This window comes from Megalobrama amblycephala, linkage group LG5, assembly GCF_018812025.1.
Source record: "Megalobrama amblycephala isolate DHTTF-2021 linkage group LG5, ASM1881202v1, whole genome shotgun sequence".
NCBI classification, from domain to species: Eukaryota; Metazoa; Chordata; class Actinopteri; order Cypriniformes; family Xenocyprididae; genus Megalobrama; species Megalobrama amblycephala.
The window spans coordinates 3,185,562-3,210,866 of NC_063048.1; the positions used below are offsets into that span (position 1 = coordinate 3,185,562).

At 40.8% G+C, this 25,305-nt stretch overlaps 2 protein-coding genes across 2 annotated transcripts; one reads left to right on the top strand and one right to left on the bottom strand.

The window, feature by feature from the left end:
• Window positions 1–1,454: 1,454 nt before the first annotated feature.
• On the bottom strand, window positions 1,455–5,041 carry LOC125268104 (nuclear factor 7, ovary-like). Its single transcript, XM_048190213.1, has 6 exons — window positions 4,441–5,041; window positions 3,372–3,467; window positions 2,907–3,137; window positions 2,807–2,829; window positions 2,607–2,725; window positions 1,455–2,153 (listed from the first exon to the last, which is right to left on the bottom strand). Exons 1-6 carry the CDS (start codon window positions 4,831–4,833, stop codon window positions 1,609–1,611), a joined length of 1,407 nt encoding a protein of 468 aa, XP_048046170.1. The 5' UTR covers window positions 4,834–5,041; the 3' UTR covers window positions 1,455–1,608.
• A 6,117-nt stretch (window positions 5,042–11,158) lies between these two features.
• On the top strand, window positions 11,159–18,098 carry LOC125268082 (protein NLRC3-like). The gene is made up of 4 exons (XM_048190191.1): window positions 11,159–13,190; window positions 13,511–13,706; window positions 13,799–15,608; window positions 17,731–18,098. The coding sequence occupies exons 1-4, from the start codon at window positions 13,077–13,079 to the stop codon at window positions 17,912–17,914; spliced, it is 2,304 nt and encodes a 767-aa protein (XP_048046148.1). The 5' UTR covers window positions 11,159–13,076; the 3' UTR covers window positions 17,915–18,098.
• The last annotated feature ends 7,207 nt before the right edge of the window (window positions 18,099–25,305 follow it).

The following is a 25,305-nucleotide window of genomic DNA, read 5'->3' on the forward strand; positions in this document are numbered from 1 at the left end:
GAACTATTTTACACCAAAGAAAGACTCTGTGATTTATAAAAAAGATTTATGTGTGGGGGTGTGTGTGTGTGTGTGTGTGTGTGGGGGTGTGTGTGGGTGTGTGTGTGTGTGTGTGTGGGTGTGTGGGTGTGTGGGTGTGGGTGTGTGTGTGTGTGTGTGTGTGTGTGTGTGTGTGTGTGTGTGTGTGTGTGTGTGTGTGGGTGTGGGTGTGTGGGTGTGTGTGTGTGTGTGTGGGTGTGGGTGTGTGGGTGTGTGTGTGGGTGTGTGTGTGTGTGTGTGGTGGGTGTGGGTGTGTGGGTGTGTGTGTGTGTGTGGGTGTGTGTGTGTGTGTGTGTGGGTGTGTGTGTGTGTGTGTGTGTGTGTGTGTGGGTGTGTGGGTGTGTGTGTGGGTGTGTGGGTGTGTGTGTGGGTGTGGGTGTGGGTGTGGGTGTGTGTGTGTGTGTGTGTGTGTGTGTGTGTGTGTGGGTGTGTGGGTGTATGTGTGTGTGTGGGTGTGGGTGTGGGTGGGTGTGTGTGTGTGTGTGTGTGTGTGTGTGTGTGTGTGTGTGTGGGCTGCATCATGAGGCTTCTTTTCCCAACCCAGAAAGCCTAATCAGTTGTTTTTTCGACTTATACCTTGTTGATTGATTCTTTTCTTTAGTGTCATTGTGTTGACACTTTTTGTTGTACTTTGGTGCTACCAGAAAAACCCTTATGTTTTGTAAGTCCTTTCCTTTTGTATATACTTTTGTTATTGTTTTCCTCTACCTAAGTTTATCTTGTTAATCATTTGGGGAAGGGTTAGTAGAGAGGTGGGTGCCATTTTCTTTATATCTTGTTTTCTCTTGTTTAAGCTAGTTAGGGAGTTAGTGTATTATTGTATTTTGGTTTATTTTCTTTTGTAGATTAGTTAGTTTCTTCCTAAATAGAGGGTTTATGTTTGTTATTTTGGCCTTGCCCCCTCTTGAAGCCTTAATCCTCCCACATCTGTATAATAAATGAACTTGTTTTTTGATATTGAGTTGCCTTTGGTCTTTGTTAAAGCCCTTGGGTTGGGAATTGCACCTTGCTGCCTCCACACATCACACCATATTTATTCTGTTACTTGTCCCCTAAACCCTAGACTAGCTGGGGACGTAACGTCTTTGTCAGATTTCAGTGAATCACAGAAACTTTGACTTTTTGTTTTTAAAATTAGATCCATAAATGCAGCTAATCAAGAGTTTCTAAGTGTTCATCATTTACATGTATTTTAGTGAACACATGATCATTCAAACTGAAACAAACAATTATTCATTTACAAATTCACTGAAACTGTGTAGAATTAGGTTCAATTTCTAGAAAAAAATATATAATTATGTGAAATTTAGCAAATTGACAAACTTCACTAAAAATAATCAAGTCATTATCCTACAATGGTCTAAAAAATTGTTCTTATTGTGTAAAGTGTTTTTTAAACTTCTTCTAAACTCTAATTAAATAAACTTGTTGTTTATTGATCTGTTGATGTGAAATATGAGAGTGTGAGTGTTGCTGTAGTGCTGATATCAGTCATGTGATCATCACGGCCCAATCACAGCCACCGTACTGATATTCAGATCAACAGCACTCTTACTCATGTGATCTGGATTAAATATTGGAAACATGATGAAAGCAGGAAGATCCAGACCTATAGGAGTAACGATCACTGACCGGTAAGATCCTCAGAGAGCCAGAACACCTGAAGAATGGAAAGAGTGTGCGAGTGAAGGTGTGTGTGAATGTGTGTAGATGTGTGTTAGTTACAGGATCAGAGAATGACACCGTTCCTCTGTCATAGTCCAGATTCACTCTCACACGATCAAGATCCTGATTGACACGAAAACTAGAACCTGGAGCCCATCTGTACTGTCTATACTCCACACTCCAGACATCAGTGTTGAAGAAATCACGTCCCTTCCTCTGTTTTGATGCTGTAGTTACTCCAAGAGTCCACCAGTGACTCTCTTTAACCTTCACATCCCAGCAGTGTGTTCCTGAGTTAAAACCCTCTGAACCCAGAACACAGAGAGAACAGTCAAATCTCTCTGGATTATCAGGAAGAGATTGATTGTTCCCACTGCATCTCACACTGGTCAGATCATCAGACAGGACGAGATATGGATTCGCAGTGTTTGGATCCAGAATCACAGGAGCTGATGAGACACAATCAACAGATGCTTTTATTGTTCATATAATGATCAAGAGTGAACCAACACAGATTATTATGAATTATGACACTGTTGATCAAACACATGTTCCTCTGATCACTGTCAGTGCTGTTATTAGTTTCACACTCATTTGATCATCAACTACAAACATTAAATCTGTGATTCAGACATTTGTGTCCATCAATTAAAATCACAATAAATCAATGAGATCTGTTGAGATTTCTGCTGTAGATGAAAAACTGTAAGTGTGTGTCTGATCTTCAGCAGCATCTGATCATGTTCATGTTATCGGCTCTTATAATCTGTGTTGATTTAAATCAGTTTATTCTCACTGTCTGTTGAGTTTCACTAACTGATTATGTTGGATTGAGAAATTATTAGTGGAGCATGTCATTTTTCTTTCTTTCTTTCTTTCTTTCTTTCTGCAGTCAGACTCACAGTTTTGGGCGATGTCCTGCATCGTCTTCAAAACTCTGAACTGCAGGTTGCCCAAGTAACGCGGCACATGAATCAAAGCTCCAGAAGCCATCTGTGGATCCGGCTGTGAGCTCTGGACTCTGGAAGAACATTCAGGAGTCAGAACTGCAGTGGCTTTGGATCAGAACCAGAGAGACCAGAGACAGGAGCAGATCACTCACCTTTCCTTTGAGACTGGAAACTCCTGCAGAACAAACACACCATTTATCATCAAGAACTCAATCAATGAACCAATGATCAACCAATGATCTGAAATCAGACCTTCAGAAAGCAGACGTCATTGGCTTTCATCATCTCCTCCATGTCTTTGATTGTGTGTGAAAGAGCTGAGATGTGTCTATTCATCTCCTCCAGCTTCTCCTTCATCATCTGCTTCTTCTTCTCCTCTTCCTCCCTCAGTGCAGTGATTGTAGCTTCTTCTTCATCTCTGAGAAACTGATGAAGCTCCTCAAACTGCTGTTTAATCTGAAGCTCTGTGTGCTCAGCTTGAGACTGAAATCAAATCACATTCACTGCAATCATCTCAATCGACACACATCAACACTTCACATCATTCATATCAGAGATAAACTCGATACCGACATATAACGGATCCAGAAGCAGATCGCTGCTCGTCATTTACAGAAATAATAAACTGGAATCCATTATATTAAATATATCAGATCATAACTGTATATAGTGATCCTACAGCTGTAATGAAAATGACTCTCGATTCTGTTTCCTCACCTTGATGTGTTGAACTGTTTTCTCAAACTCTCCTTTCATTTCTTCATTGTGTTGAAGTTTCTTCTGTAAGGACTTCAGTGCTGTATTGAGCTCCTCCTAGAATTGAACAAAAACACATAAAACACCAGATTACAGTGAAGAGAAGAAGAGAATACAGTGATATGATCATATAATGCTGTGAAAAAGTATTTGCCCTCATCCTGATTTCTTCTGTTTTTGTGAACATCTGATACTAAATTGATTCAGAAATTAAAACAAAGGCAGCCTGAGAAAACACAAAGTACAGTTTGTAAAAGACAAAGTCATTTATTAAAGCAAAACAAAAAGGTTATCTAATATTATCTGTACCTGCGTGAAAATGTATAAATGTATTAGCAGAAGTTATTGCTGATAAAGGGTGTCGATTCTCAATACCGGCAGGAAATGATTGAGGTGCCCTTGGGCCTTATATAATTATAAAATGTTGCATTAAAACGGACCTACATTTGATCTTATGATCATTTCTCAGATGTGCGTACATGTGATTCATAGAATAAACGTACACACAGAAAACGAGCATTCGCCTCTCTTTCAGATGTGAAATCTATAAATCACAAATGATCTTGAACTTGTGCGCAGCTGAATGGTTTCAGTTCTCTGCCTTGTAGAAGACGTATAAGTAATGTCATTTACATTCAAAAAAATCACCAGTCATCGTCCAAATCCTTTAATTTAGAATGGCGAGCTGCAAAAATAGCTTAGATTTCCAAAAACCTGCAGTAATCTGACAAGGAAAAGTGTCTGTTCAGACCCTGATGTGGCACTAAGCACTTTTCCACGTCAAAAATGAATTTATAAATATGAGCGTTGGCGTGGATTTATGCGTATGCACATTCTAAGATCAAATCTGTACGTACGCACGCTTTATAAATGAGGCCCCTTGAGCAAGACATTAAACCCCCAATCACTCCCCGTGCGCCACAGTGAATTGGTTTGTAGTGTGTGTGTTCACTACTCACTACTCTCCTACTCCCTACTTGACCCTCATGTCACTTTCAATTACATGTGAAACAAGAGTCATTTGTCTTACCTTATATGATGAAACCACTTCACTGATGGGTCTGAATGTGTGACTGTAGTGTTTCTGTAAATTAGTACACCTTAAACACACAGGCTGTTTGTCCTCCAGACAGAAGAGTTTGAGTTTCTCACTGTGTAAACGGCAGATCTCCTCAGATCCTGATGAATGCGTCTCATTTCTCTCCTTCAGGAACGACTCACATGAGTTTTTTAACACAAGATTAAAAGGAGGACGATCTTTTGAGGATCTTCTCCTGCAGACAGGACACTCCTTAGTTTTCTTGGTTCTCCAGAACTGTTGAAGACACTTTTTACAGACACTGTGACTACATGATAAAATAACAGGAGTCTTGAAGATTTCACAGCATACGGGACAAGAAAGCTCTTCATTTAGTGAAGCCATTTTCACTGTTTGAGCTCCAGCAACTTTCTGAACGACGGTTTTAAAATAAATCACCTTGAGAAACACAACGATCTGCTGTCTGTTCAGAAACAAAATCAAAAATCCTTCTTGAAAGTGTTTCTCTTCATTCTCCACTGATCGCTGATTCTTTATTGCTTTTGTCAAGAGAGAAGAGAGTCAGTATGACAGAAAAGAGAAATAATGAGTCAGTCTCTTCCTGGTACGTGTTGGAAGAGGGTGGAGTTCATGATCAGGTGTGGTTCAAAGAACAAGATCAGGAATTCTTCAGGGTAAAGTTTGAAGTTATAAAACGTGCATTAAAACTTTAGTATAATGCTATAAACCTTGAATCAAACACTAAAGAACGATGAAAGAAAGCAAATATTGACAATAAAAAAACAATTTTATTTATTGCTCTTTATTTGTACATAGTTTATTTGTTCAAGTATCCAGTAAAAAGACTAATCTGACTTTTGTTATTTTGGATTCATCATCACCATGATTGGACTAAAACGTCACATGTAAATTCACAGTAAATTTTCTTGATTTGCATTTTTTACAGTTGAGCTGTGTTTTTACAGTACTCTTGTTAATTTACAGGCTTGGTAGAGACCAAAATTGCCAGTAAGATACTGTAAATTTTACAGCATTTGTTTACAATGTGGGTATCAGATTTGTAGACACTAGAGTGTTTAAGTACTTAAATAGTTAGTGGTGGTCAACAGTCAAGTACTTCAAATACACTGCCATGCCCAGAGTGAGACAAGGCAAAAAGACAATGTTCATTATTTGAAGTAAAAACAACAACAACAACAAAAAAAACTCCAGTTTTCATGGATAGTGATGAAACAAAAGGAATTTAAAAATGTAAAAGCTTTCCATTTTTAAATAGATCTATATTATTCATCAATACATCTTGTTTTGCAGTCATGGTATCTAGTTCAAAACTGATGCTTTGGTTGTATCACGTGATATATAATGTAAAAAATATGAATTGGTGTATTTTTATACCTAAACTCTGGAACAATCTTCCTAGCATTGTTTGGGATGCAGACACACTCTGTCAGTTTAAATCTAGACTAAAAACGCATCTCTTTAACCTGGCATACACATAACACAGTATCAATTTAAGATACAGACTATTTATTTTTTTGCGCAGCATTCGGTGTAGCCTAGTTCAATTTAAAATGGTGTTCAAATTTGCGTTTTAAAAATAGGCCTACAACAACCATGAATTTGTTGCCTAAATTTAAGAATCTGACATAAGAGGATAGATAGCTTTAACAATGAATTTAAAATACAGTTTTCTTTTTCTCTTGGTTTTGATCTTCTCTCAACCAAGTGAGCACATCCTGCATTATATTGTATTATAATGATGATGTAATAGGCCTATTAGCCTACCGCTATACTTTGACTAAAGGCATGTTGCATATTACTTGTTCTAGGAACCTCAAAGCATATTTAAATTTTTTTTTAATTTGTGCTTCTCCATACATCATACATCTATGATGTTTGTAGCATAAGTAGGGCCCAAACATAAACTCAAGCCCCCAGCCCCTAAGTCCTGCCCCCTAAATCCGATATGTGCATACAGGCCTTAAATAACAAATAGACATTATAAAAAATGTATTATTCATAAGAATTTAAGTTAATAAAAACATCTAAAACAAAGAATAAAAGTATTACTTAAATTGTATGACAACTGTCAATGCGTGAACATGTTTACATTTAGGCTATTTCAATAGATTTTTTCAGTCAGTGAAGCCAAATAATTGGGTGACAAATAGCATGCATATAGATTTAATTTTACAGGCTAAAAAATACAGTGTTGGGAAAACTCTTATTTTGAAAAACAATGACCAATCAGATTTAGCACCACCCACAGGACCCAATCGGAATATCAAGTGGTTTTTCTGATTTCCGTGCATGAACAAGAAAACGTCTCGGGTTACGAGTGTAACCCCTGTTCCCTGAGTAAGGGAACGAGACGCTACGTCGGATGACGTGATGGGAACCTTCTGTCTTTTGTGTTCGTGAAGCACCTCTGTATCCAACCAATGAAAAGACGTGACGTCAGAGGCGGGTGACGTCACGGATCAGGAAGCTATAAAGCACACCTGAACACAAAGCACGCCAGCTTCTGTAGGTTGTCTGAAGCAAGCGCACCAGGTATGCAGGAGATACGGCCACGTGACGTAGCGTCTCGTTCCCTTACTCAGGGAACAAGGGTTACACTCGTAACCCGAGACGTTCCCTTTCGTGGGAACTATCGACGCTACGTCGGATGACGTGATGGGAACGCAATCCCAACTACGCCGTCTCTCCAAGTGCCTGGCTGCTATCTTGTAGCACCCTGGCCCCCGGAGTGATGTTAAGGTGAAGATTGTAAAATCTGATAAAGGTGTGCTGGGATGACCATCCAGCCGCACCACAAATGTCGTCCATAGAGACACCAGATAGAAGAGCTCTGGACGCGGCCATACCTCTCGTGGAGTGAGCCCGCACCATCAAAGGACATGGGCGCCCCACCGTCTCATACGCAAGTGAGATGGCCTCGACCACCCACTTGCTCATCCGCTGTTTAGATGCTGGGCCCCCTTCTTAGGGGACCCATAACACACAAACAATTGTTCTGTTTTTCTCCACAGGGCAGCTCTGTGGACATACGCATCTAATGCTCTTACAGGGCAAAGCAGATTCTTCCTTTTCTGATCCAAGTTTGCGAAAGGAGGCGGGCAGAAAGCCTCAAGTACAATGGGGCCTGGGACCCTCGTCGGTACCTTCGGAACATAGCCCGGCCTGGTGTGCAGAAAGGCTTTCACCATACCAGGCGCAAATTCAAGACAAGATGGAGCGACTGACAGCGCTTGTAAATCACCAATTCTCTTCAAAGAAGAGACAGCCAAAAGAAAGATAGTTTTAAGTGTCAAGAATTTGTCTGACACCTCCTCTATCGGCTCGAAGGGAGCCTCAGCCAGCCCTTGGAGCACAATAGTGAGGTCCCAGGTCGGGGTCTTTGTGCGCACCACAGGCCTCAACCTGAGTGCACCACGGAGGAAGCGTACTACTAGGGGGTCTCGACCCAGCGAGGAGCCCCTACAGGAATATGATGAGCCGAAATAGCGGCCACATATACTTTCAGCGTGGAAGGGGTTAAACCTTCCGAGAACTTTTCCTGAAGGAACCTAAGCACGTCTGAGACTGAAGAATGGACCGGGTCCAAATTATGCTGTTCACACCACACAGAGAACAATTTCCATTTGTATAAGTACAACTTCCTCGTGGAGGGAGCTCTGGAATGAAGGATGGTCTCCACAACCTCGGTTGGGAGACCAGTTCCTATGAGCCTTGCCCCCTCAGGGGCCAGGCCCACAGTTTCCACATTTCTGGGCGGGGATGGAGAATCGTGCCGCCCACTTGAGACAGGAGATCCTGCCTGAGGGGAAGCTCTAAGGGAGAGCCGTGCAGTAGAGACATTATGTCCGAAAACCATATTCTGGTCGGCCAGTAAGGGGCCACCAATATTAGGTCGACCTTCTTCTGGCGAACCTTTTCCAGAACTCCCGGGAGCATTGAGACTGGGGGAATGCATACAGACGTAGCCTCGGCCACGTCTGTAGCATGGCATCCAGCCCTAGAGGTGCTGGGTGCTGAAGTGAGTACCACAGGGGGCACTGAGCTGACTCCTCTGTGGCAAAAGATCGACTTGAGCTCGACCGAAAGTTTTCCATATCAACTCCACCACCTCGGTGTGGAGTTTCCATTCCCCGGTCTCGCGCCCTGCCTCGACAGGGCGTCCGCTCCCACATTCAACCGCCCGGGGATGTAAGCTGCTCTCAGCGAGAGGAGCTTTCCCTGGACCAGATGAGGATGCGACTGGCCAACTTTGATAATGGGCGAGACCGGGCGAGACCGCAAATCCCCCTGATGGTTGATATACGAGACCACCGTAGTGTTGTCCGTACGGACCAGCACATGATGGTCTCTCAGGTCGGGGAGGAAGTGTTTTAGTGCAAGGAACACTGCCATCATCTCCAGCCGATTTATGTGCCAGGAGCGCTGATGGTCCTCCCACAGACCCTGAGCTGAGCGGCCACTCATGACCGCTCCCCAGCCCGTGAGGGAAGCATCTGTCGTAAGCATTACACGATGACCAGAAGTCCCCAGCACGGGTCCCTGGGTTAGGAACCAAGGCTTCTTCCACATGACCAGAGCACGAAGGCATCGCCGCGTGACTTTGATCATGCGAAAAGGATTTTCCCTCGGGGAAAACCCTTGGTCCTGAGCCACCACTGTAAGGGTCTCATGTGCAGGAGGCCAAAAGTAATAACGTTGGACGCAGCTGCCATCAGACCCAACAGTCTCTGAAACTGTTTTACAGTGAGTGACTGGCCTAACTTCACCCCTTTCACGGCCCCGAGAATGGAACTCACACGAGCAGGGGACAACTGCGCCTGCATCGTGGTGGAATCCCAGATTACACCTAAGTAGTTTGCAACCTGACTCGGACCAGCACACTCTTTTTGGCGTTGAGCCTCAGCCCAAGCCTCTTCATGTGCGACAGAACAACATCTCGATGTTGAACTGCCAATTGTTCTGTTTGAGCTAATATCAACCAATCGTCGATATAGTTCAGCACGCGGATGCCCTGGAGTCTCAGCGGAGCCAGCGCTGCATCCACGCACTTCGTGAACGTGCAGGGTGAGAGGGATAGGCCGAACGGAAGAACCCTGTATTGGTAAGCTTCGCCCCCGAAAGCAAACCTGAGGAACTTCCTGTGTGAAGGATGGATGGATACATGAAAGTATGCGTCTTTCAGATCTATCGCTACAAACCAGTCCTCGGACCTGATCTGAGGGATGATCTGTCTGAGTGTAAGCATTTTGAACTTCAGCTTCTTTACGGATCGATTTAGCACACATAAATCTATGATCGGACGCAACCCTCCATCCTTCTTCGGAACAATGAAGTAGCGGCTGTAAAAGCCCGACATTTTGCTGGGAGGGGAAACCCTTTCTATAGCCCCTTTTTGCAAAAGCGTCATTACTTCTTGCTCCATCACCAGAGACTGCTCTGGGGTTACCACAGTAGGAAGCACCCCGTTGAACCTGGGCGGTCGTGAACCGAACTGAATTCTGTAGCCCTGTTCTATCATGAGCAGCACCCACTTCGAAACATTCGGGAGATTTTTCCACTCTTCCAAATATTCTACTAAGGGAACCAGTCTCTCGAGACTGGTCTCTGGTGTTTTTTGAGCACTTGGCTCGTCCATCTGACGCGGCGCACCGGCAGACAGGTGAATCACGTGCTGACCGACCCCCCTCGGAGGATCGGTGGAGACCGCTGCGCCCTGACTCACACTTGGTGGCAGGGTTGGCAGAACGGTCCCCTGAGGGCACCGAGGAGGACCCGATATCCGAATCCTCCCGGAGAGGGCTGCCCTCAAGAAGTCCTGCGACACTAGTGTCAGGACTTCTTCTTTGAAGCCTTCCGAGAGATAATGACGGTCCTCAGATCCGCCCTACCTCCGGAAGGCTTCGCCTGTGCCGCCCGTCCCGGTCCCCAGGCACTGCGTGGGGGAGTACGGGAGGCGACACTGGCTTTTTGCTGCGCTCTGTGTGCAGATGTTGCTGAGGAGCTGGTTGTCGGCCGAGGCTGCTCCCGCCCAGCAGCCTCGGGGGGATGAGTGCGGCGGGGAATGATTTTAGAAAACGCCGCCGTTTGTTTGCGTGACTCCTGGAACCTGTCGACGACTGTTGATACTGCGTCGCCGAACAGGCCACCAGGAGACAGCGGCGCGTCCATGAGCGTGTTTTTGTCACGTTCTTTAATATCAGATTAATTTAACCATAGGTGCCTCTCCGTGGCCACCAGGGCTGCCATAGAACGGCCGATGGATTTGGCCGTTTCCTTGGTGGCCCAGAGAGCTAAATCTGTGGCTTTACGCAGCTCATGAATCGCCTCGAAGGACGCTTCCCCGCTCTGATCAATTTCCCCCAGCAGGTCGGCTTGATACGCCTGGAGGATGGACATGGTGTGAAGGCATGCCGCCGCCTGACCTGCTGCCGAGTAAGCCTTGCCCACCAAGCTGGATGTAGTTTTCAGAGGCTTGGTGGGCAGCGCCGGGGTCTTAAGGGACGATGCGGTCTCGGGCGAGAGATAGCTCGCAAGCGTCTCTTCTACCCGAGGCATCGCCCCATAGCCATGATTTTTTAGGCCAACAATATTGCTGTACAGCGATGTCTGCGGGCTGTACAGCCGATACTGCACAGGTCTCTTCCACGACCTCGATACCTCGGCATGGAGGTCAAAAACGGGAGACCCCGGCGTTGAGGCAGTGACCGAGGGGGGAGAAAACGTTCATCCAGTTTGCTTTTAACTCTGGACTCGGCTTTCTCCACAGGCCATTCGATGTTTAACTTTTCAACAGCCCTGGTCACTATCTCTAATAGCTCCTCATAAGCTGGTAAAGCTGATGGCGGTACATCATCGACACCCTCTACATCAACCTCCTCGGAGGAAGATATATTGAGCATCGGTGCCTCTCTTCGGGGGGAAGAAACCGCTACGCGTGCTTCCGCCACCAAAGGAGAGACACTGGGTCTAGCGGGTAAGGGAAGCGATAAGGCAGGGCCCGTCTCTTCCCCCTCCGCTAGATCCATCTGTGAACCCCACGAGTGCAGCCTGCGCTGTGCCTCGGCAGCAGCGGGACCAGACCCGCGGGGAACACTCGCCTCGGCGCCCTCCTCGAAGAGCGCTCGACGCGATCGCAGCACTCTGAGGGTGAGCCGCTCACAGTGCACACAGACGGCTCCCTCGAGAGCCGCCTGTGCGTGCTCAACCCCCAGGCATTTAACACACATATCGTGTGTATCCCCTTCCACAATGAAGCGTGGGCAGGGAGGAACACACTTTCTGAACTGCTGCTTTTCCGCTATAATATTTCTTTTATATGTCTTTATATTGTGCTTTGAAACTCTTGTCCTCGGACGAAGAGATCACTGTGTGAATGTATCAGACAGACAACAATAAATAAGACAAACGAGATACAGAGAGCGCTTGCTGAAGACAACAGAAGCTGGCGTGCTTTGTGTTCAGATGTGCTTTATAGCTTGTGACGTCACCCGCCTCTGACGTCGCGTCTTTTCATTGGTTGGATACAGAGGTGCTTCACGAACACAAAATACAGAGGGTTCCCATCACGTCATCCGACGTAGCGTCGATAGTTCCCACGAAAGGGAAGCTCAGATAGTCATGTGTCATATCTCATGGAGTGGAATACAAGGATAATTGTTTTGGGCTTTGACTAAATTTGAGCTTGTTTTTTTGTACACGAAGCCCATTTGTAAATAATATATGGATGTGGCATTTGTCACATTCATAACTTGAAACATTCTTTGATTGCAGAAAATGGCACATCATTATTTACAGTTTTTTTGTTATTATTATTTGCTTTGGTACCATTTTCACAAGGTGTATATTTTCAAAACTCTTAGTACAAAACTCCAAACTGATCACACTTGTAACACAGCTAGTCATTCTTTCAAAACTTGATCTCACGCTTTCATTCTAGCTGTACATATTTTCATTCTACATAATCACTATTTCAAAACACAAGATCATTGTGATATTTAATGAGAACATTTGATTCAGTCACCAAAACACAACAGTATGTTCTTGTTTCAGTTTAGTACTTTTAACAATCAGTTCATTCAATAGCAAACGATGCAAGATACATGTTTCAAATCACCCTTGTTGCTGAAATAATTAGTTACACAGGATACAGATGCCACATTAGAAAATACACGTACATTACCTACATTACATAATTGACAGAAAATCCATAATGTTTGTAATAGTATCTATTCAGTTCTATCAAAAGGTGCGATGAAGTATGACACAGTCATGAGGTTTTGTGTAGAACAGAGTTTGTTGCCAATACAGTAATTGTTCTCACTGTACCATAAGATTGAATCTATACTCTAGTTGACCTTTTTCTAAAAACTTAAAAAGTGTTCTATCAAACGTCACCTACCTTTTGACTCTCCTATAGTTTTGAGGTTATGAGTCTTTACTTTTGTGTACTTTTTGTGTATATTTGTCATTTAGAAAAAACAACTCTAAAATGCCTTCAGGGCTTAAGGGGCTAAACAAATCCTACACTTTACACAGTGTGAACTTAAACAGATATTTCTTTCTTTTTGTCTTTTTGCAAGAGAGTTTCTCTAATATGTTTTCTGAAAATGGAGTATTTTATTTTATTCGCTAACAGGTTTCAATATGAGACCTTAGATTCAGACTTCCAGACTCACAGGAACCACAAGAATTTCACAGACAATCTCCTGTGGATCTTCCAGGTAAGAAAACACATTTACATAAATGTTTATATTAATAACAAACAAATAAATTTACTAAATATTTCTTGCAAAAATACTTGGTAGAATTCTTTTGACCATTTACATTTAATTTTAAGAACCCATAAAATAATCAAAATGTAAGAAACAGATGTGTTTGTGTACTTTTTATTTGTTAAAACTGACAGCTAATTAACATGTTTGTCTTCTAACTGGTTTCTTTGCTTATTTTTAATTACTGAAAAAATATTTGTAACTAAATATGGATGTGGAGTTTGTTCAGTTTTGTTTTTCTGTTGTTTTTTTTCTTGGTTTGTTTGTAGGCTCTTGAGGGCAAAATAATAACATTTCTGAAGAATGAAATGGAAAAATTTAAGAACATTTTGCAAAAAGAGAAAACTCAATACTTTGTGAAGGACTTTAATGAGAATAGATGCCGTATCAAATCAGCAGTTCTTGATCTCACACTACACTACCTGAGAGAGATGAAGCAAGATGAAGCTGCTGATACTCTAGAAGGTAAGACTCATGACCATCTGTCAGATGGTCACTTTTAAATGTAGGAGAGCAAATTAAAACTAACACTGTCTGTTTGTTGTTCATGTGTTTAGATGAGCTGTTCTTCAATCATCAGCTAAAATCTAACCTGAAGAAGAAGTATCAATGTATGTTTGAAGGAATTGCAAAGCAAGGTGACTCCACACTTCTGAATAACATCTACACAGATCTCTATATCACTCAGGGTGGCAGTGAACCGGTCAATACCGAACATGAGGTCAGACAGATTGAAGTTGCTTCCAGGCGTCAAGAATCACAAGAGGTACCAGTTGAATGCAAAAATTTGTTTAAAGCACATGAACAAGACAAGAAGATCAGAACTGTACTTACAAAAGGAGTTGCTGGCATTGGAAAATCTGTCTCTGTGCAAAAGTTTGTTCTGGATTGGGCTGAAGGAAAAGAAAATCAAGATATCAACTTCATATTTCCTCTTCCATTCAGAGAGATGAACTTAAAGAAGAAAGAAAAACAAAGTTTGATGGGTCTTATATCTCAATGTTTCCCAGAGACAAAAGGACTGAACCTTACAAGTAATCAATTCAAAGTCCTGTTCATCCTCGATGGATTGGACGAATGTCGCCTTCCTCTGAAATTTGATAATGAGATATGGTGTGATGTATCATCACCAGCCTCTCTGGATGTTATCCTAACGAACCTCATCAAAGGAAATCTGCTTCCTTCTGCTCTCATCTGGATCACCACCAGACCAGCAGCTGCCAGTAAGGTTCCTCCTGACTGTATCGATCAGCTGACAGAGATAAGAGGATTCAGTGATGTGCAAAAGGAGGAGTACTTCAGAAAAAGATTCACAGATGAGAAAATGGCCAATGAAATCACTGATCATGTTAAACAATCAAAGAGTCTCTTTATTATGTGCCACATCCCAGTCTTCTGCTGGATTTCAGCCACTGTTCTCCAGAACATTTTAGAGGGAAAAAGAAATAATTATCTGAAAAAAGCTGATGAGACACTACAAGAATCAAATACTAAAGACACTCCCAAGACTCTGACAGAAATGTACACACACTTTCTCCGCTTTCAGATCCAGCAGAGCAGACGAAAGTATGATGGAGAATTCACACCAGATGTTTCCTGGGATAAAAATGTCATCCTTTCACTGGGGAAACTGGCATTTCATCAGCTGGAAAAAAACAATGTTATCTTCTATGACACCGATCTGAAAGCCTGTGGTATAGATGTCTATAAAACATCAGTGTATTCAGGCATGTGTACCCAGATCTTTAAGGAGGAAAGAGGGCTTATTCTTGGTACCATGTACTGCTTTGTTCACTTGAGCATTCAAGAGTTTATTGCAGCTCTTTATGCACATCTCTTTCTAGACATCAACAAGAAAAGTGTGTTTGTTCATGAGTCTACAGAACAGGAAAACAAAAATGAAGCCATGATTGATTTGCTCAAGACTGCAGTGGACAAGGCGCTCGAATGTGACAATGGACATCTGGACCTTTTCCTTCGCTTCCTCCTTGGTCTGTCGCTCCAGTCCAATCGGCGATTCTTACGAGGTTTATTGATGCAGCAAGACAGCAATGATCAAAGCAAAAAGGAAATAGTTCAATACATCAAGCAGAAACTTGAAGATAATCTGTCTCCAGAGAGATCCATCAATCTGTTCTATTGTCTGAATGAACTGAATGATCAAACACTGGTAAAAGAGATTCAGACTCACCTTAGCAAAGGAAGTCTCTCATCTGCTGACCTTTCACCTGCCCAGTGGTCTGCTTTAGCCTTTGTGTTGTTGACATCAGAGGAAGAGCTGGAGGAATTTGAGCTTCAGAAATTCAAGAAATCAGACGAGTGTCTGATTAGATTATTGGCAGTCATCAAAACCTCCAAAAGAGCTCTGTAAGTCATTTAATACATTTTGCATTTATCTGCATTGCCCTATAGTGATTCTCAATCATATAGTATACCATTATAGTTTTAGCAAAACGTGAACTTCAGTTAGTAAAGGGCAAATCACAATATTCATGTTTGTTTTATCTAGAAAATTTGTCAAAAAATACTAACAAAAAGAAAATACTAGTTAACTCCCTCGAGTCGGAGGTATCGCCGGCGATACCACCTCGGTTTTTTCTTACCAGTGTGAAAGAGACTCAAAATACTCTGTCAATGTTGCACATACAATTAAGAGTTATACACCATTTTAATCTGTGGAGTATCTTCTTTTATTTGTGTACACTCAGAGTAAAAACAAAATATTGTGCTTTTTTTAAAATAAAGAAAACTAACATGATGCGTGATCTGTCGTCTCCCTCTGAACAAAGTCCAATCTCATAGTTCTCAGAAAATGAACTGTAACTTAGTGAAAACTAATTACAAAAAAAATTAGACTTATGTCTAAAGAAACATTTAAATGTCAGGTTTTAAATGTTTAAGTCAAATCGAAAACAGAAATTCAGACGTCCGTGATTCAGCTCATTACCGCTAATGCGGCCACGCCCACGGAGCGAGCACTATTTAGATGCAAATTCTGAGGCAATACATATATACATCGTCTCAATTGTGTATTTATTGTCTTGAAAAGTGTTTATCTGTATGTTATAGGCATGATTATAGCGATCTCTGGAAGCCTCTGTTAGTTCCTGGAATGTCACATGGCCTGTTCTTCTTTAGAGTAATTTGTGGACTAAAGGTGCACAGAGCGCCCTCCGGCTGCAAGTATGAATTGGAAACACAGTATCCAGCGCTCATAGTGATGAAAATAAATATTGAATAAATATTACTCCTCTGTATAGAAAATTGAGAAACATGAGAATCCATCAATATTTCTCCAAATGTGCATGCTTTTAAGCTAAAAGCCTATATGAAATGCCATAGAGGTAACATAATTGTTCAGACACTTTGCATTACAGGCATTTTCAAAAGGTGAAACCGCTATTTTTTGAAACCGGGTCCCAGAGTGGATAAATTTGAAAACGTCGTCTTTGCGTTTTTGTGTGGACGAGGCAATCCGTATATTTTCTGAAACGATGATGTCATCACCCCATGTGTCGACCCGTCAGACGGCGCTAACACCACAAAACAGCACCCACAACAGCAATAGCAGACTCTACATGCTTGTGTTCGTGCTGCAGAAGCTACTGAGCCAAAATAAAGTGTTATTTCTAAGCTTTGCTAAAGTTTGTATTCAGCGTGCAAGGTTTATGCACATGCTCCAAGTCTTCTTCACTGCTTTAAGTTGTTTCAGTGGTTTCGTGTGGACGCAGATATTTTTTGAGACAAGGAAAAAAAAAGATCGGTTTAGGGTAAGCTCTGGCTTCGTGTGGACGTAGCCTAATATGCAGGTCATTACAGCTCATTATGCAAATCTTTTGTCTTCTCAGGTGTGAATCACAGCATTATTCATGAAGATTCACGCCTCCATGCATACTGTGTTTCTTGACAAAAAGTGTCTTACAAAAACTAAATCAATATATTGTTTTATATGAACGAGCAGGCAGGAAAATTTTTACATCATTTTGAAGCAAAAACAACCTCCAATACCTAGAAATCTTATGAACACAGATTTAATATATATATTTTTGGTCTTATTTCAGTGACTTAAGTTTTTTGTTTTTCCAATAACCAAGCATAAACGTTATTCCTTCAAAAAACAAACATGTACATACATGTTCCTCACATAATATGGTAGCCTAGTTTGTGCTGAATACAGTGTAATGACACTTTTTCCATTAATATGTTTATGAACAACTGAAAAAAGCACAAATGTCAGGGCATGTCAAAACCTCTCCAGGGCCCAAAAATCCTCAGACCCCAGAGGGTTAAACAGCAATGTCATTGTAGCTCACACTCCTCACTATATATTTACTGTTCATGTAAAAATAATGGAAAATATGTTTATTTGTTAATATCTTTAATATCTTTATTAATATCTTAATTAATCTATTAATATCTTTATTTGTATACAGAAAATGAATTGTATGTGTTCCATCTAATTCTGCAATGTGATTTATTTCTCTTGTAGTTTAAATGATTGTAACTTAACAGAAAGAAGTTGTTCAGCTCTGGCTACAGTTCTTGGATCAGATACCAATCTAAAAGAGCTGAACATGAACAATAATAATCTGCAGGATTCAGGAGTGAAGCTGCTCTGTACTGGACTGAAGAGTGTAAAGTGTACATTTGAGATACTGAGGTCAGTGGTTTGACAACAGACAAAATTAAAGGTGTGATTTGTTTTAGATATTCTTTACAAAATACAGACCTGCCAACGTGTATGCATTTTGCATAGCGGGTACGCATTTTGACCTCAAAGTACGCTGGTACGATTTGTCACTCTATACTACGCAAAAACCCGGTGACTCCTCTGTGCACGCGTAGTACTCTAATCCAGCATAAGAAAGAGCTCAACCAATCATAGCGCTGGGTTCATTTCCCCAAATAGCAAGTGGGCATGATTGACGAATGCGTACAGCCTATTAATAAAAAGAGACTGCAGATCGAAATCCTGCTTGATCCCTCCTTTCTCTCTCACGTCTGACAGTGACTGAGTGAATTCTCAAAAGCGAGGACAGTACAGCAGTCACGGTACTTCTGACTCCTTAAAGGTGCCCTAGAACTTTTTTTTAAAAGATGTAATATAAGTCTAAGGTGTCCCCTGAATGTGTCTGTGAAGTTTCAGCTCAAAATACCCCATAGATTTTTTTTAATTCATTTTTTTAACTGCCTATTTTGGGGCATAATTAGAAATGAGCCGATTCAGGGTGTATGGCCCTTTAAATCCCATGCTCCACGCCCCAAGAGCTTGCACTTGCCTTAAACAACATTAAAAAAAGTTCACACATCTAATATAACCCTCAAAATGGATCTTTACAAAGTGTTCATCATGCAGCATGTCTAATCGCGTAAGTACAGTGTTTATTTTGATGTTTACATTTGATTCTGAATGAGTTTGAGGCTATGTTCCGTGGCTAATGGCTAATGCTACACTGTTGGAGAGATTTATAAAGAATGAAGTTGTGTTTATGCATTATACAGACTGCAAGTGTTTAAAAATTAAAATAGCGACGGCTCTTGTCTCCGTGAATACAGTAAGAAACGATGGTAACCACATTTAACAGTACATTAGCAACATGCTAACGAAACATTTAGAAAGACCATTTACAAATATCACTAAAAATATCATGTTATCATGAATCATGTCAGTTGTTATTGCTCCATCTGCCATTTTTTGCTATTGTCCTTGCTTGCTTACCTAGTCTGTTGATTCATCTGTGCACATCCTGACGTTCTGCCCTTGTCTAATGCCTTTCATCCAGACATTAATACTGGCTGCCCTTGTCTAATGCCTCAATCATGAGCTGGCATATGCAAATATTGGGGGCGTACATATTAATGATCCTGACTGTTACGTAACAGTCGGTATTATGTTGAGATTCGCCTGTTCTTCGGAGGTCTTTTAAACAAATGAGATTTATATAAGGAGGAGGAAACAATGGAGTTTGAGACTCACTGTATGTCATTTCCATGTTCTGAACTCTTGTTATTTAACTATGCCGAGGTAAATTCAATTTTTGAATCTAGGGCACCTTTAAGGTAAACGGGTATAAAATGCTCAAGTAATGTTGAACAACAAATCTAAATAAAACTGAAATCGCTATATGGCTTTGTGATTGAAAATGCTGTGATGTGTGACTGACAAGCCTGAGTCTGGAGAAACAGGTGTTTATTTATTTATTCTCGGTGTTGAGAAATGTATAGCCTACATGTGTTGCGTTATTGTGTTATTACTAACTAAAGTACCTAATTATGTTACATAGCCTACTTATTTTGTATGAAAACTTGCACATTAGTTATGGATTTAAAACAGTGTTTCTCAACGGGGGCGTTCAGAGAACAACGGGGGGCGTTGGAAGCAAGATTTTTAAAAAGGGGGCGTTCAGGTGTTCTTGGGGGGCATTCACGAGTTTACGCCAAAGATCCAGGCAAGACAAGATTAAACTTGTAATTACTTGCAAAAGAATTGCCTACAACATTCTAAAATCTGCCAGTTTAACGCAACATGTAAGCTAGACTATGTATCGTTTCTTTTGCAACGATTATTTTTCCAGTCATAGGCCAGCGCTCAGGCGCTGACAAGAATTGACGTGCACAAAAATGTGTTTCGCGCTGACAACAGTCCGGTGGTGGCTTGAATCCAGCGCTGACTAGAACCATGCAGCGGAGGAATGGAAAGTTGACAAGCCATTAAAAAAGTATTGACTTAAAGGGTTAGTTCACCCAAAAATGAAAATTCTGTCATTTATTACTTACCCTCATGCCGTTCCACACCCGTAAGACCTTCGTTAATCTTCAGAACACAAATAAAGATATTTTAGTTGAAATCCGATGGCTCCGTGAGTCCTCCATAGGGAGCAATGTACACTTCCTCTCTCAAGATCCATAAAAGGTACTAAAAACATATTTAAAGGAACACTCCACTTTTTTTGAAAATAGGCTCATTTTCCAACTCCCCTAGAGTTAAACAGTTGAGTTTTACCGTTTTCGAATCCATTCAGCCGATCTCCGTTTCTGGCGGTACCACTTTTAGCATAGCTTAGCATAGTTCATTGAATCGTATTAGACCGTTAGCATCGCGCTTAAAAATCACCAAAGAGTTTCGATATTTTTCCTATTTAAAACTTGACTCTTCTGTAGTTAAATCGTGTACTAAGACCGACGGAAAATGAAAAGTTGCGATTTTCTAGGCTGATATGGCTAGGAACTATACTCTCATTCCGGCGTAATAATCAAGGAACTTTGCTGCCGTATCATGGCTGCAGCAGGCGCAATGATATTACGTGTCGAATCTGCTGTTCGGAGCACCAAAGTCAAGTGCATTTCATCCGTTGGCAGTTTGACACGCGATCTGAATCATGATTCGACACACTGATTCACTTATGCTCCGATGCTTCATGAAGCAGTGTTTTGAAATCGGCCATCACTAAATAAGTTGTTATTTTGTTTTTTTTGGCGCTCCAAAAATATTCTCGTTGCTTTATAATATTAATATTGAACCACTGTACTCACAGTGGTTGAGACTGTGAGTGGTTGGTAATTATACCATTGATGATAACAAGCTGATACCAAGGTATTTAAGCCTATAATTATAACATAATTTTTTATGAAAAATCATGATTGTATTTATAATTTTTTTTTCAAAAGTAAGATTAATGTAAGCAGCTTCTTGCAATACTCTCCTAAATGCGTAATAAAACCTAAGTGCACACATTAGCGCTGAAATGACCGTATAGCAGCCTATAGTCGTTTTTACTGTCCAATGACAGCCCATCTTATGTCTACTTTGAGTGGCATGGGAGAGAGTCGGAAGTTGATTTGTTGCCCCTATGAGTTTATAATAGCATATTTTAACTATATTTTCAAATGGATAAAAAAAAACTCAAATTGTTTTTAAATGCTGGCTTTATTAAACTATGTTTTAAAGATGTCAATAAACAGTCTCATGTCTGTTTATTTTTAATATAGGTCTACTATATTTATTAATTTATTGTTCTATTTTATTTAGCATTTTTACAATTAACATGGATAATCAAACATTTAACATAAAACAAGTATTGCACAACAATTTTAAATGTCTACTCATTTGTCCTTTTTAAAATAATGTATTAATTTACATTTTTATGTTTAAATTAAATTGATTTATGCAATTCCTTATTCTTTCGGTTTATAAGGTGTCACAACAAATCTTGCATTCCTATTATTCCATTCATAATATAATAGCCATAATAATGTCAGAATTATCAAGGAAATTCAATAGGCAGACGCAGATTATCTGGAGTTTTGCGTTCAAATGCACGTTAAGGTGATGGGAACCATTGGCATACTCATGGTGTGTAGTGACCATTTGTGCGTAAAACACCATGGCATTATGTATTAGGGCCAACAAAGTCTGACAAACAGCCCTCGACATAGAAATCAGATGTTTAAACTCATAGTTATTTTGTGCATGAGCGCGTTCATGTGGAGACCAGTGTATGGGCATATACGCGTTTAACCAATATTTCATCAGTTCTTCTGCGTCTCCTCACAGCATTTCAATAAAACGATATCCAACAACACAAATAACTCTCTCTGTAGTCGCAAGTTCCCTTCATAATGCAAAGCATGCGACTTGCACGCTTAAGTTTCAGAAAACATCGTCATCGAAGTTTATATGTCTATAATTTATGTAATTATATAATTTATATGTATTCTTTATATCACAGGTTTTCAGAACCTGTGTCACGAGACTTAAAAATGGGTTGGCATTTTCATAAAAGCATAGTCTAAAATGAATAAATAAACAAAATATATTTGACTTAATTGATTAACAAAGCGAAAGAAAAAACTGTGCCCAATAGTAGCCTATATTCTGCTGAGTTTGATTCATTTTTGCGAGGTGCGCCGCTCCACAAACAAGTTCAAGGAAAGGAAACTGAGATGGCAAAAAGCGCATCCTGTTTTCTTTATTTTGCAAAAGCACAATGTTCTGTTTTTAGTGTGAGTGTATAAAAGTAAACTTCGCAGTATCGAATAATGTCTTACTCATATCTGTACATTACAGAGTATTTAAGTTGTTTCTGCTGGTATAAGGAAACAAGTTGAAGTGATCGCGCCGATGCCTCGCGTGCGCACTCAACATATTCATTGCAAACTTGACATCGCAGCCTGTTCATTATCAAAATAAAATACCGTCAGCCAAACATATAAAAAATTACACTGCTCATTTGACATACTCCGTAGTATTCTATCTGTGCCGTTCAGCGTGACCACCGCTGAAACTGGTCCTGCCAAACACATTTTTGCTCATGTGAAGAGGATGATTGTTTTCGTTGATATTGAAACGGGAGTGAAGTACAAATCCTATTTGACACAGTAAATAAAAGTTCAGCATCCAAATACATTGCTAATATGGAAACATTTGAATTCGTGCCGAACAAGAGGCTGCTTGAGAACACCGGTTTTTACTTTCAGTTTTGCTTCAAATTAATTTGTTTGGGCTTGTTTATAGCTACTTACAAGTTTTTATTCTTGTTCTGTTTATGTATATTTTAGTATTCTTATGCTTGGCTTGACTTGGTTTGGTCACGTCAATTAAAAAAAAAAGGAAAAAAAAAAAGGTCATTCTTTAAAAAAAAGTTTGACAGCCACTGCTTTATATGTTGCTTATGTGTCGGAAAACACAAAACCCGCCATGGAACACTTTTGGTGTTATATGAGACGGGAGATCCCCCAAATGAGGTGCCGGATCAGATTTCGGAGGTTCCGGCACAAATTAAGGGCTGCCTGCCACTGTTCAGTCAAATCAAATCTGTTATTTGGCTTTCAGTGACATGCTTTTTAATTATGAAAGCTGCAGTCCGTAACTTTTGGAGCTCTAGCGGTAAATAAAATTGTAGGCGTCTTGGTACTGCAAGTAGCCTACTGTACTCCGCAGCGGTGCCGACTCGAACCAGTCTAATAGTCCCAATATAAATATAAAATATAAACTCTTATTATAGGTGTGTCGTAGTGATTCAGGATAAAACAAAAACACGGTTTGGAAAATGGATTCATGATGTAGGCTAATGGTGTTTGGGGGGCGGTAAGGACCTGGATAATGGATAGGGGGGGGTTGGCCCAAAAAAGATTGAGAACCACTGATTTAAAAGCACCGTTGTCTCAGTGCTGCGCGAGCTCTCTCTCATCTACACAAACGCGCGAGCGCACTGAGAGAGGGAACATCATTGTAAAATGAAAATTGCTGTGCTTGGTTTAAAATATGTTCTTGCTTGTGTTATTTTTTTGTCAGAAAACATTTTTAATTATCCACCCGTATTTTTAAGATGCGGTAAATGACGGACGCTTTAGTTAACACAACCCCTCGTTATATATCGGACTAACTTCTACAAATTAACAAATTGCATACATTAGCACTTAGCCAAGTGTTGCATGATTTAACGTGTTTCTAGTATGTTTCTAGTAGTACTTCATGGCATATTGAAATCTTGGAGTGAATTACAGTGTAAAGCATACTATTTCCTGTTGCCAGCTGGTGGCGCTATGACTAACTGAATATTGGCATATAGATGTCTAGATCAGACATTGTATGCCTGAGTTACAACAGCTTTCTCTTTCATGGCGAAACATCAGACTTTGTCAGGCCGCCACGGACACGTACTCCAACAAAAACTCAAGATCTTTGCAATTTAACATCACTAAGGCCTTAAAATTAGACTGACAATATATGATGTGGTTCTGGTTAAATCTCCATGAGGAGTTAATCACAGTGTAAAACATGTCATTTCCTGTTGCCCGCAGGTGGCGCTATGACTGTAACTGAATATTGCCATAGAGTCTTCAGGTCAGGACTATTATCAAACTATTGAGCCATTTTGCCACACCTAATTCTGAAACCCATATCAGATGTAAATTTTCTCCACTTCTGACACGCATGCAAAGTTTTATGAGTTTTTAAGCATGTTTAGGCCCTCAAAAAATGTGATTCATTTTGGAGAAGAAGAATTAACTGAGCAATTACAATAATGTCCTCAAACCATCAGTGCTCTGGCCCTAATTAAATTGACAAAAGACTCGCTATGCTCAGCAAATGAACTAAAGCACAGTCAATGGAGTCTTGGTGTTTTTTATACTTGGAAAGGCTGCTTTGCAGAGCGTGCAGTGTTGCCATGTCAACTTTATTATAAGGGACTCTATTATAATTGCTCAGTCAATTCTTCTTCTTCCCTGAAATGAATCGCATTTTTGAGGGCCTAATGTTCGAAAACTCATGAAACTTTGTACACACATCAGAAGTGGTGAATTTACGTCTGATATAGGTTTCAGAATTAGGTGTGGCAAAATGGCTTGATAGCGCCACCTAGAAAATTTCAATTAAGCGCTCTTCTCTCTAAATTTCACGTTTTTATTGACAGTATTCAGTTAGTCATAGCGCCACCTGCTGGCAACAGGAAATGGCATGCTTTACACTGTTATTCACTCCCAGAAACACATTTCAATATGCCACAAAGTACCAAAAATGCTAGAAATACGTTAAATATTGCAACACTTGGCTAAGTGCTAATGTATGCGATTAACGCCACAAAACAGGAAGTTGTTGTAACTCAGGCATACAATATCCTATCTGCTCCAAACTTAATGTTTGATAATAGTCCTGGCCTGAAGACATCTTCATGGCAATATTCATTTACAGTCAAAGCATCACCTGTTGGCAGCAGGAAGTGTGGCACGTATTTACTCGCTTACATGCATGTCACCCACTGTTCACTGTTTTCCTAAGGCCAGTGGGTGGCGGTGAGCATGGGTGTAAGGGCCCTTTCATCACTGCTTGCAGCTTTAATTTGGGGTTGTTGTCTAAGCTTGGCTCCTAAAGCAATCGACTGTATGATGTAATTAAACTGGTTCACAATATTTTGGTCTTATTTTTAGCATAATGAGCTAATTTAGATCCTGAAGTGGGGCGAACACTGTTTCTCCAACTGCTTCTCCAGGTTTCCTGTTCCTCCATCTCCACGTCCAAAAGAAATCACTGTCTGCGCTACTTCCATCGAGAGCCCTATCG

What these genes read in the sequence shown, in the direction of transcription:
- LOC125268104 (XM_048190213.1), bottom strand. Translation starts at nt 4,833, where the DNA reads ATGGCTTCACTAAATGAAGAGCTTTCTTGTCCCGTATGCTGTGAAATC. An exon ending in AAGTGGTTTCATCATATAAG is followed by an intron (nt 3,468 to 4,440) that starts GTAAGACAAATG and finishes GTTCAATTCTAG; the next exon opens with GAGGAGCTCAATACAGCACT. An exon ending in GCAGGACATCGCCCAAAACT is followed by an intron (nt 2,154 to 2,606) that starts GTGAGTCTGACT and finishes GTGTCTCATCAG; the next exon opens with CTCCTGTGATTCTGGATCCA.
- LOC125268082 (XM_048190191.1), top strand. Translation starts at nt 13,077, where the DNA reads ATGGAGTATTTTATTTTATTCGCTAACAGGTTTCAATATGAGACCTTA. An exon ending in ATCTCCTGTGGATCTTCCAG is followed by an intron (nt 13,191 to 13,510) that starts GTAAGAAAACAC and finishes GTTTGTTTGTAG; the next exon opens with GCTCTTGAGGGCAAAATAAT. An exon ending in AGCTGCTGATACTCTAGAAG is followed by an intron (nt 13,707 to 13,798) that starts GTAAGACTCATG and finishes TCATGTGTTTAG; the next exon opens with ATGAGCTGTTCTTCAATCAT.